The following is a 12,531-nucleotide window of genomic DNA, read 5'->3' as shown; positions in this document are numbered from 1 at the left end:
GGTCGATACTGCTTAATTTAGAGAAGCAAGTCGACTTCTCTGGTGAAAATATTTAGCTATTACATGCTTATGCTCGAGTATAGACGTGTACTTACAGTTGGTTGCATAACATATTGTTGATGAGGCATCCATGATGTACTCTGGACCTGAGGAGGGCGACAAACAAAGAATGACTTTAGTCATAAATACAGCTGAAGCCACTTTCACTTCGCATCAAGATAGATTTTGCCACGCTACTTTTGAAAACGTGTTTTCGTGTGCGTTTTCCGGTCACTGCAGCTGCAGTGAGACTGACTCAACACAATATTGTAACAGATTCAAGTGCCCAACTGTGAAATGTGAATTAGTACCCATTACACTGAAGTCATTGTTAGTGAAAGAAATCAATGATGAGTTTCGGGTGAACAAATAAAGGCTTTACAAAATTTAAAAAAAAACTGAATTCACAATTGATCACAAGTACAAACATCCACTTAAATGAGAAAACAAGATGGGTTCATGAGGAGGATAAAGACATGGTGAAACAAGGGGCGACAGACAACGGCAGAAGCAGAGGAACAAACAGAGCGCTAAGATTTGCTGGAGAGAGGAATTAGACAGCTTGTAGCAGACAAACACACAGGCTGGCCACTGATCCTGCTAAAATGATTCGATTAAACAAAGACAAACATTGAATAATCTGCTCAAAGAGCAATCAGACCTCGGAGCCAACCCAAACCCGTGATTTGGATTTGCAACCAAACAAGCTCGGTGTTCTATAATATCAAGCCAAGCACGTTGGGGAACGCACGGCAATATTTGTTTCCCCCTGCTCAAGTGGAGAGCTCAGGCACAATGGAGGAGCTGCCTTTTAAATACAACTTTAAAACCAGGACTCCATCTGACCGAGCATTAATGAACAGGCAACCGATCAAGGAGTTCCAGTCTTTTTTTTTCCCTCCTGAAATCATCGCAATAGCTAATCCACTCAAATGTGATTTGAGATTAAAAGGAGAGTCGCTCACATCTCTTGATGATGGAAAATGAATGAGTATCAAACAGGATTTGAAGCGTCGCATTCTGCATTTGTTAAAGGAGCAATTCATACTCCTGAAGTGGCACGTGATATACTGAGATGGTCAAGAGAGATTGTCAAAGCAACTCAATCAAGAAAGCTAGTACTAAACAAATTGCACTTGTAGGACAGTAAAGTCGCAATACAGGTGTAATTACACAACATCACAAATATACAGTATTGTTGATAGAAAAAAAAACACCTTCATTCCAGAATAAAAGATACAGTGAAAGATCTTCAATATAAATCAACAGGATGTAGTAATTCATACAAATAATAACAGGACAATGAAGTATACAAATGGCAGTATAACCAAAGAGAATTAAATGACAGAATTAAAAATGACATTATATAACAATTATAGTAACTGAAGAAGACACAGCATAAAAACTTGGTTCATAACAATCCCACTCCCAAAATAAATCGTAACCATGCTGCAAAGATTCAATAACCAAACTCCTTTTGAAGTTCTATATGAGTAACCCAACATGACACATGCCTCAGCTCACTCTCACCTGACGTTGTTCAGGGCGAGGAGTGTCACGTGTAACTGAAACGTATGGCTGTTTGAAGGGCTGTGAATGTTAACACGGCATTACTGTACATGTACTGTAGAACGAAAGAAGCGCAATCCTTTTGGCTTACTTAACCCCAACCTCAACCTCAGTCTATATTTTTTACGTGACGCAAACTCCCACGCTAGGCGGAACACTGCCTTGACTGAAAACCTAATGCATCAACATGCAACGTTCAAGACCCCCCGAGTTTGCTCCAGCAATGTTGGCCAAACACTACTGCCACTACTATTACTACTACTACTACTACTACTAACAACAACAACAACAACAAATACAACAACAACGACAACAATTATAATATATATATATGTGTATATATATATATATATATATATATATATATATATATATATATATATATATATATATATATATATATATATATATATATATATATATATAATAAATAGGATTGTACAAACAATTTCCTTCTTTCTAGCTAGAACATCTGCTCCCTAAAATACAGTTATTAGTGTTTTAGTTATGAATGAAATAGATTAAAATCTGCACGGAAACTGCATTGTATATCTTTAGGTGGCAGCCCAGACACATTCTGTACCAACAGTAACCTCTCAACACCCAACAATAAGGGAACCTCTAGTTTTGTTGTGGATTCCATCTTCAACCAACAACTATTGAGCCCAGCATTTGGCACCATTATTGGCCTTGTATGTCAACACAGAGTTCTTTTGTTCATCTCCACCGTAATAACAATCTCCAAACAGACTCACTACCTCTGGCTGAACCTCACAACTTGCAATGCCATTTACGACTGCCTGGTAAACCAATCATCCCAGTAGAACAGTCAGTCAGTTGGCTGGCCACTTGCTCTAGATGCCAAAAAAACAGCCAGTTACTTACTCAGCCAACCAGCCATTGATCCAAGCAGCAAGCTGCAAATGCAGTCGGCCAATGCAGCAGTCTGTGGAGCCAACAGCCAGTGATACAAACCAGGCCATGCTTGGTTGGCCACGCCAGCACAGATCTACGTTTGTGATCTGGCCCAATTTGGTTCCCATCATGTGTATCATCAAAGCCGCTTGTGTACATGCCAAAATAAGCCAAAGCCCACTGAGGATGAAGCACACATGAGAACACTGCTAGTACCAGCTAGTTTACCGGTCTGAGAGCGATAAAGAAGAAGGACTCTTCCATCAAAATACAGGAATCATGCACATGAAAGTATTTCACATCTCGCTGTAATTTATAAATCATGTGAAGACTGATCACAGCTTGGATTGTTTACATCGCTGTTGAGTCAAAAATTCATTTTGAGAGAAACGGGTCTTGTCACCAACACAAAGAAAAAAAAACAAAGTAAAATACATTTATCCCAGAATGACCAAGAAATATAATTTCATATGAATAGGGCGAAGTCAGTATTTGGCTCACACTATAGGTTAGGGAACAACTGTTACCATAAATAAACAACTTATTTGTACATGAATGAGCTGCTTGTAAGCTTGTAATGAAACATTATAAAGAACATATCAGCAGCGTGTGAAGCCTGATTATATTTTACCCAGGAATGATCAGCAAAAGTTCACACTAAACGATTATTGTCTTTAAATAAGCAAATTGTGTTTATGAATTTATGAATAGTTAATATGTGTTCACCAATATAAAGTTTTACCATTATTTATTATATTTGTATAGTGGAAAATAAACCATTTCCTCCATATTGCTTCTTATATTATAAATTTTATTTCATATTTTGAACTTCAGAGTTTGTTGAACTTGAGGTGCTCCTCGTATGTTGGGGCGCAGACTCACACCAGTGTTTTGACAGAACCTTTAGTGTTCTAAAACCAAGATGTCGTGGACAGATCGTGCTCTCACCTGGGGTTTGAAGAGTTGATACCTGAAGTGTATACTTTAGCAGGAAACTTCTCAAAAGAGTTGCTACATTGCTAATATGGGCTCTGTCTGAAGTGGGTCTTCTCTGTCTGCATTGCATCGTGTATCATTATTTTGGGAGTCATTTCCTTTTAAATACAAAAAAAAAAATCTGTACTTTGGATACCAGAATGTCTTGGGCTGTGAGTTAACATACCTGCATTGTTTCATTCAATAACAAACGAAATGTCTCCACAGTCCAAATTGTGGTGGGTAACTAGGACAGTAAAAGCAATTACGCTGAGAAAGGTCGCAGACGACGACCTCTACTAACTTTGAAGCTGTCGATACAAACTTTATAAAGGAGTGATTTTCCTTTGTCTGGCACTCTGGCAGCCTGGTTAGTCTTGTCTGTTCCTCGTGCCTTTGTGTCTTTGTACTTGAACAGAAGATGAAGGATTCACTTCTCTGCTGTGACTGGCTGAAGGGCAATCGTCGTGGCAGAGCAGCTCGATATTGAAACGGCAAGGATTAATATTCCTCAAAAGCTTGGCCATTGTTTTTGATAAATCAATTTGGGAATCCATCCGAGAGCAGATTAGAGACGTGCCCTGGCCCACTTCTCTCCCCTCCCCCAAGCCTTTTTATGCCCCCGCCACAGGTACTCGACCAGTTTTAATCAAGAATAGCGCAATGACGGGCAAGACAACCTTCAAAACGGCGCTCCCCAGCCTCCCGCTATTACCAGAGGCAACGCCCCACCCTCATGCTCCATCGTCTGCCGGGTTATCATTCCTTCAATCACTTACATTGTCCAATTTCTGCGTCATCAGGACGTCTGCATGCCGGCGGTAAGTGATGGTGTCTGTCATTGACGCGCGGAGCTATTTCTATCCTCCGAAATCACTCATTATTGAGGATGTTGTGGAAGAAGGCCTGGATTTGACAGGGATTTAAAGTTTTATTTGGGCGAATTCTGTATTTATGACCAGCTAGAAAAAGCAGCTGACGTTCATTTCCAATTTCCCACAGCTGCGCCTGCACTTCACTGAGCTCTACTCACAACACATTGTCACTCCCAAAGCGTTAAATAGTGACAATTTTCAAGAGGACTGATGCACAACCGAAGCAACTGTTTCAATAAAGCCTAATGTTTCACCACCTCATGTTGGGGGTGGGAGGGAGTTTACTTGGGACACGTAGCACCTTAGTGGCTATACAAAACCATTTGAAGTGATATAAACTGTATATACCAAGTGATATACAGAGCGAAAGAAGCACGACCCCATGGCCAACCCTGATCCTTTACCCCACTGAAGTATCAACCTGTAACTGGGATGGCTTCTGTGGTCACTATAGGACGCAAAAGTCCATGTTCCCAACGTCAATATATTACGCCGTAAGAGTGAGGATGGGTTGAGTTCAATTCCTGGCATTCCATGAGCCAGTAGAACTCTAGAATCATAAAAGTAGTTGTGTTTTTATAAAGCCATGTAACATGAGGGCACCGTCTTGCTGCTTTTCCAGTAGTATAATTGTTCACTGCCCACAGGCAGAACTCTGTCACTGACTCCAGCAACAATAGAGGGTCGAGCAGAGGAGAACCAGACCGAGGCGTTATGAAGAGAAAAGACACATTTCTACTGTGCATAATTTCAGGTTTATCAAAAGAAAGTGACCACAGCACTCTAGTAGGATCTATTATCAAAATAAAAGAATTAGAAGTGAGCACAGCATTGGGCCATAAAACCATATTCTATCACGGCAAACAAATAAAACCTAAACCTGAACTGAGCTGCTCCAAATGTTTGCAGATTTCTTTTCCCCAGATTTGGATATGATAGAAAGCATACAACAACAATATTTTTTTGTGAGTGGCTCAAAGTTTGGCTGCCATTTCTCCTCTTATTGGTTCTCTGCATTAGGTACATTAAAATAAAGTGAAGCTATATCCACATGACGGGTTGCGTTGCAGTAGTGTAGCCAAGTCTCTAATCACCCCCTGTTTTGTTTTATTACTCAGCAGCTCACAGCAGGTGTAGAAATTTACTTTGAAGAATGATGTGTTGACGCGACAAAAAAAGCCTAAAGCTGACTGTCATTGCAGCCAAAGGTTCGAATAAGGGGTTAGGAAATGAAAGATAATGCTTTTGAAGAGTGACACTCTTTTTCTCCTCCATCAGCCATTTTAACAGTCAAATTTTCTCAAGCCTGTTGTGTTCTGTGCCTCTGGAAACAAACGTCGTCTGGCGCAGCAGGAGCTGCAAAGACATGATTAGAGCAGAGGAGACCTCAAACTGTTTGGCTGCCCATTCTGTCTTCCATCCCAGCTCCGCGCACACACATACACAACACCCCCCACCACCCCAATATAATGTGTTAAAGCCCACCTGATATGTGGAGACGGGTGAAGCAGCGATGAAGGGCGTGATGGAGGTCTGTGCGATCATGCGGTTGGTGGCGATGCTGTAAGGCGAGGAGTAGAACCTGAGAAGAAGCATGGGACATTACACATTCACATTGTTGACTTAACAGCAATGTTCCCTCTAAGTTTTCATGTGTCTGAGCAAACTCTCTGAGCGGTGAGTTTGCGTGTGAGCGATCTGTCATTGTTGGCTGTGTTTACAGCTGTAACGTGTGAAATTTAAAATAAAAAAAATAAAAGCTTTCAATTGTCTGTATATACAGGGGTTGGACACAATAAAAGTAGCTAAAAACGCTGTAAGGCGTTTCCATTATTTTGTCCAACCCCTGTGTGTGTGTGTATATATATATATATATATATATATATGTATATATATATATATATATATATATATTCTTTCTCAAATGGATCGATAAGGCTCATGAATCCGTCTGTTGTGATAGTGAATTTTGTCCACTTGAGGCCACCGTATTCTGTGACTGCTTGTCGTGGAACAGTGATCTGTGTGGATCAGGCTAAAATGTAGAAGGAACAGGTTTCTTTCACTGACTACACAGTTAATTTCCTCACCTGACTAGCGTGTACTCTCTGTGCATTGTCGACTGAAACCTGCGCTGCAACGATTCTCACTCTCTCGTTTCTCTCTCCTGTGCGCAACTCCGCCGCCCAATTGGCTCAGTGCATGCGCACATTTTGACCAACCACGAGCGACGAGAAATCTGCTCTTAAACATCAGCCAGCTCCAATAGTTCACTTGAAATAGTGGCTCTTGTAGTTGCTGGTCGTTCAATTGTGTATGTAGTGGTGTCACTCGGCGGATGGTCACCGACTTGTAGAAACCCCCGGTTAAGGACACATACGGTCGAACGGCACAGTTAGCGCTTCTAATGTCACAAGGCTTCATGTCTCGATGGCAAGACGCACTGTAGTCAGGAAATTGCAGGAATTCACATTTATTTCAGAATAAATTTTTGTTGCTCAGCGTAGATATTTTTGTGCGCTGAGATTGTATCAGTTGTGCACAGTTGCGTGCATCTTAGAGGGAACATTGCTCAGCGGCATCAATATGTTTACGGACTGCGTCGGGGTGCCACTGTCCGGGGGTTGGCCATGTATTCTTGTTACACTTCAACTGGCTTTCATCCCTGTGAACACTTGAATCCGCTGCCACATTTATCCATTTACATTTTTTTTTTACATCCTATTCGCTGCTCTCTTCACACACACCGTGATGGATTATCTACTGCACTTGATTAGCATCACATTTGTGATCATTAATTTATTCAGTACACCAGTCGATGAATTCAATCACCTCATCACCGTTTCAAATAAATTCACTAATTCAATAAGCTCCAACGTTTTAATTTCCCAGTCAGCTGTATAATAACGTCTTCTCCACTCTGGTTTCCACTTGGATGAACGTGTCCATTCATTCACAGTCGCGGAGCCTCAGACTCCAGCTTGATTCTGACTCCAAATCCCGACGTGAGCTGTGTTAATCACCTGTTACTTTATATCCACCTTGCTACAGGATCATTAGATTTAAGGGCAGTGGGAGAGAATGTGTCCCGGTGGGCTTGTTGATGTCATGGGGATTAAAATTTCGCTCAGTCGGTGATGCCATTTATCCAGTTTTTGGGTTGCCATTGACTCAGAGTCGCAGGGGGATAATCGGTTTAGGGAGCAGAGAAGCAAGAAGCTTCCTGAGAGTGAGTGGGGCCAGACAGATGGAGGGAGAGTCAGCAGGCCCCTGTGTCCTTCCTTTATATAACTGAGGGGGTTTTACGTCACAGCGCCATTATCATGTCCTGACTTGGGGCTCCTTTGAAACTAAACTGCCTAAAACGACCAGAGTGAGAGTCAAAGTGCACTGAAGGGTGTGTTTCAAATGGTAATGGCAAGATATCAGCACATTTACAACACAGCCTGACTTCAAAACTGATTCAAGCTTTCTTTAAAAAGAGAAAATACTTACCCATTCTGCATCGCAGTCGGGTCGTATGTTAATGCCATGCCGGTCTGAAAGAAGGCACAGAACAAACCATTAATGTTTGCTGACTGCAAGCGATTGAAATACTTTCTCCTGCAAACGGTCCGCTCACTGAAGACACCTAAACTATGTGCACAAACTTGACATGATATTCCCTTGTGGGTGTGTCAGGTAGTTCGGGCGAGAGGCAGGGAGCACCCTGAACAGCTTGCGAGCCTATCAAACAACCTGACACACACTCATTTGAGAGTACTCAATGTGAGGGAGGAAACCAGAGTTCTGATGCAAGTTAGTCGATAGTCGCGATTATTATCGAATCATTTTAACCAGAAAAAAATCATTGTGCGATGAATGTCAACTGAAATTTGAGCACGAGTAAAATAAATATTCCTGAAAATCTAAGCAAATAATTTGAAGTAAAAAATAAAATAACATCATGAGTATGAATATCATACTGGACCACAAAATCAAACTAAAAAAAAAAAAATATATATATATATATATTGTTATTGTTATTTGGTACTGATCAAATACTTAAGTACTTCTTAAACTAGGACAAGATATTCCTTTATTCCTCCTGTGAGGAAATTTAAAACAAAAAAAAAATAGCAGCAGAGAAACACTATGGAATATATACTACAAATAAAAGTTGGAGAAGTGTTTTGAGAGCACTGAAGGAATATGAAATGTAAAACATATTAACGAACAAGTTATAAATTATACATACAGTTTGTGCATTTGGTCTAGAACCACAGCAACAATATACGTTAAAATGATATAAAAAATATCTATGTTAATTTGAAATTGAGATGGTGATACTTGCTTGATTAAAGTGTACAAACATCCTGTTAGTAGCTATTAGCTACTATTCATCCCACAACTGTCTTTGAACATGACAAGGGTCAGTCGTCTAGCCACCACTGTGATTTTGATTCCTTCTGTGCAAATCTAATCACATAAAACGTATAAAAATAAGAAGAGTCAACTGACAAAAGTCATGTGAGAATAAACTCAATCGATAGGACAAAGTGAATTAGCATCGGACACAGGTCTTCTTCCCATTCCCCTCACGTACGATCATGTTTTTATGAATGAGAGGAGAAAATGCCCTTTGGAGCCAGGAAGTGGACGGAAATCTGGTCTCTCTCTCTCTCGTTGGATAGTTGTGTGAGGTGCGATGTGTGCGACCAAGTCCGGGAGGGAAACCTGCGCACTACAATCCATCATCTGCATTCCTGAAGGTTTCCTCCTGGAGGAGAGCTAATCCGATTTCTGTTAACCGGAGGCTGCTGAGGACGGCAGATTTCATCAGTGCGCACACACACAGACACACACAGACACACACACCCCTACACACTCACTCTTGTCCTTGCTATCCCGTACTACATTCTTCCAACTACTTTCTCTGCTTTTCTTCTGTTCAGCCTCCCCTTCTAAGTCATCCCTCACCCTCCCCACACTCATCCCTTAATCTACCCCCCTCCATGCATCCCCCTGGATCTCCCTTTTGCCCTTGTTCCTTGTGGAGTCCACCTACACAGAGCCGGGCTGTTTGGGGGAAAAATGGCTCAGAGGCGCAGAGGGATCACGGAGCCTGGGTCAATTCAACGAGTGAGCAAAAAGAGGAGTTATCCACTGAAAGAATAAACCATTACCGGCTCAGGGGTTATGTGGAGTTTACACGTTCACCGGCCAGTGTTAGCGTGACATGGTATTTGTGCTACAACTGAAAGTTATTGGGTGTAAATCTGTCAGCAGGCATATGAAATGATAGTTTGAATGGTGTCACCAAGATGCTAGCATCAGTGTTTTGTGTGCAGAAAGTCATGTAAAAATGTAATTTTCAAGCTAATTTTAGCTTCATTTTTATGGCTTTTGTTCTTTTTTTAAACACAAATAATTATAAAAAACAAAAAAAAGTGGTGACACTAGACAGAACAGGTGAGATGGCTCTACAAACAGCCTTAGAATGAAATGGAAATGCATCATGTCAGTGTCCTAAAAATGGTGACGGTCATCTGTCACGTTTACCTTCCTCCTCTGAGCAACACCCTGCATTTATCAAAATCTGTCTTCATTCACACAAACTCCATCTAAACTTTTCCCATCTCAGATCACCTCGTACATCATGTCCTCGGTCCTTCACAGAGTGTCAATCATTCCCTTGGTGTGCATCAAACACACTTTGCTGTGAATCGGACGGCCTTGCGATGCACCAGGACAATTCAAGCGGAGGTCAAGGAGCCACATGACGTCTGGGAGCCATCTCCGAAAAGAATTCACATATTTATCTTTAACACAAGCAACTAGCCTCATGTGGTTTCATATATGACCCATTCATATGGACAAGTAACGTCAGCTTTTTTGTTTTTATCACAGTGAAGTCGGAGTGGCGAGCGATACAGTTCCTGTTAGGAACTTCTAAAAGGTTTAAAAACAGTGGGGACAGTTTTAATAAACTGCTCAAAAGTACTTACTAGTGATGGGTAGATGAGCTTTCATAAGACAGAATTGAAAGGTTGATGAGGTTTCATGAAACAGTGCCCTGGTTTTCACCTCCAGATGGCACTAGCACTGTAGAATTGGACTTGAACAACAAGGTCAATGAAAGCTCACATTGTTTCATGATACCTCATCTACCCATCAGTGCTACACACGATGAATCCTTCAACAGGTCGCTAACATCTCGGATTTAGGCTGTCAAATATTGATTAAAAAAATGGTAAGGAAATGACATCATATGTAGCGGATTACAAGTTTAAAGCATCTTAAAACGGTGCCTACAAACACAACTTTGTTACTTCTGTATGATGAAAAATGATATTGCATATTAAGACTGCGCTGACCAACTATGTATTTGATTCAGAACATGTGACACCATGTGTTGCAGAAGGGAGGAAATCAGAAGGGCTAATCATTCATCCGCTTTGTAGAAAATAGAATTCATCATCATCATCAACAATAGTTCTGAAACAGGTTGGTATGTCTGAAGCAGAACCAGTGTGTTTTGAAGACATGGATTCGATAACCTAAGTGAGTGAGGTCACATCCATATGTAAGGACACCTGTGAAGCCTGCTCTTGCTTGCACACACACACACACATACACACACACACACTGACCAATTCCCCTGTTTGATTTTTTTAACAAACGCATTCTCTCCATTTCCCCTCCCGCCTCATGGCCACACACGCGCTCACTCACGACATGGACATCTGTCAGCCTTTCACGTAGAGAAGAGAGCCGGATGTTTTTCCCCCCATCTACATTCATTCCCCAGAGTAGGTGCTGGAGACGTGTGACTTTGAAAGTTTGTACCAGACGAAGAGTTAGTGCGCAAGTCAAAGAAGAGGAGAAAAGAGTTAAGAAACTGAAGCTTAGCGAGTAAAATGTTTATCAGCACAGGTTCGTTTGACAAGAAAGTCCGCCTGCACGGCAACATCCCCGTGTAGCACTTGACCCACTGTTACTCCTGACTGATCACTGAACGTGTTTGCTCTGCTGGTTTAGCTCCATCTCTGTTAATCACATGCCTCCCTCTCGGAAGAGGTGAGAAGAGGAAAACTAATGCAAGGCTGGACGCAAAGCAGAGTGGATATATGGGAGCTTCTCTCCATCAGTCTGAAAGTCTGTCCTTGTCTTGACCCTGTAATGTTTGAACCTATGAATCCAGGTCAAATCAAGGGATGTAAAATGGCAGATGGAGGAGGTGAGGTGTGGAACAGTGACACCTTCTCATGCCTTCTATCCCAGGAGACCTTTGTCTGTGAAAATATGGCGTCATCCAGCAATAATAAAAGAATTGTTTTGAGTTTGTGAATTGTGGCACATTGTCCGTGGAACTTGAAAAATGCTGGTATGAAAAAAAAAAGTCACATGAAGACAGTTCTATTTGCTTTGCATTATTAAACTGAATTTAAAACCCCCATAATGTTATCAAAGACCCTGAAACCCTGAACACTTCCACTGGCGTCACAGGAGCAGCCTGAACAAGGCGATTAGATGCAACGTTTGCTGCAGGATTTGGACTCTTAAGTGATTGTGTTGACTAATGGGCTGCAAAAAACTTTTTACATTTTTTTGTAATCACTGCTCTGCTCCAAACTTTGTTACTTTGGAACCTTTAAAATTATATGCATTAAAAATTCATGGCAATGTGACGATGATGGAAAAGGTGCTTTCTCTCTAAATATCACTCTCATTGCTCACATCCTGTCAGCTAACAAAGCCCTGCACACGCCGGGTTTTGAAAATACGAGCACTCTGGAGTAACGGATGTGTAGGATGGATATATGGAGTGTCAGTGTCGCGCAGATGTCATTGAGAGGACCAAGTAAATTTGAGTGTTCTGGGGCAGCCAGGCAGACCTCACTACCCTGGAGTTTCAGCACATACTGTATGTCACCTTATATGGAGCTGTGTGTGTATGTGTGTTTACACAGCTCCAGCGCATAGATTTGACTCTGAACTGCCCTTCTCCTCGTCTCCTTTATACGCCCTTCCCACTATAGCTGCTTGGTCTATAAAGTGACAGTAACCTTGCCTCCACATGTTGCTGATGAATATGTTTCCACAGCCGAGTATCCAATTGCAGGTTTCCCAGCATCCTGATATATGGTGAGAATTTACGCACTCACTGAGGCGTTTG

The 12,531-nt window shown here is 41.5% G+C and overlaps 1 protein-coding gene across 2 annotated transcripts in view; it reads right to left on the bottom strand.

Moving 5' to 3' along the window:
- rbms3 (RNA binding motif, single stranded interacting protein) overlaps positions 1-12,531 on the bottom strand; it is a 199,557-nt gene that overhangs the window by 22,413 nt on the left and 164,613 nt on the right. For both annotated transcript variants that reach the window (XM_053861544.1, XM_053861545.1), the window contains exons 8-10: positions 7,869-7,912; positions 5,859-5,955; positions 96-146 (exon numbers count right to left, since the gene is read on the bottom strand). In XM_053861544.1, the coding sequence (XP_053717519.1) occupies positions 96-146; positions 5,859-5,955; positions 7,869-7,912 (192 nt within the window). The remainder of the gene's footprint in view (positions 1-95; positions 147-5,858; positions 5,956-7,868; positions 7,913-12,531) is intronic.

The sequence above is a fragment of the Synchiropus splendidus genome, chromosome 4, assembly GCF_027744825.2.
Source record: "Synchiropus splendidus isolate RoL2022-P1 chromosome 4, RoL_Sspl_1.0, whole genome shotgun sequence".
Classification (NCBI taxonomy): Eukaryota; Metazoa; Chordata; class Actinopteri; order Syngnathiformes; family Callionymidae; genus Synchiropus; species Synchiropus splendidus.
Note: the sequence above shows the minus strand (reverse complement) of the source record. Positions and strands in the feature narration are given on the sequence as shown.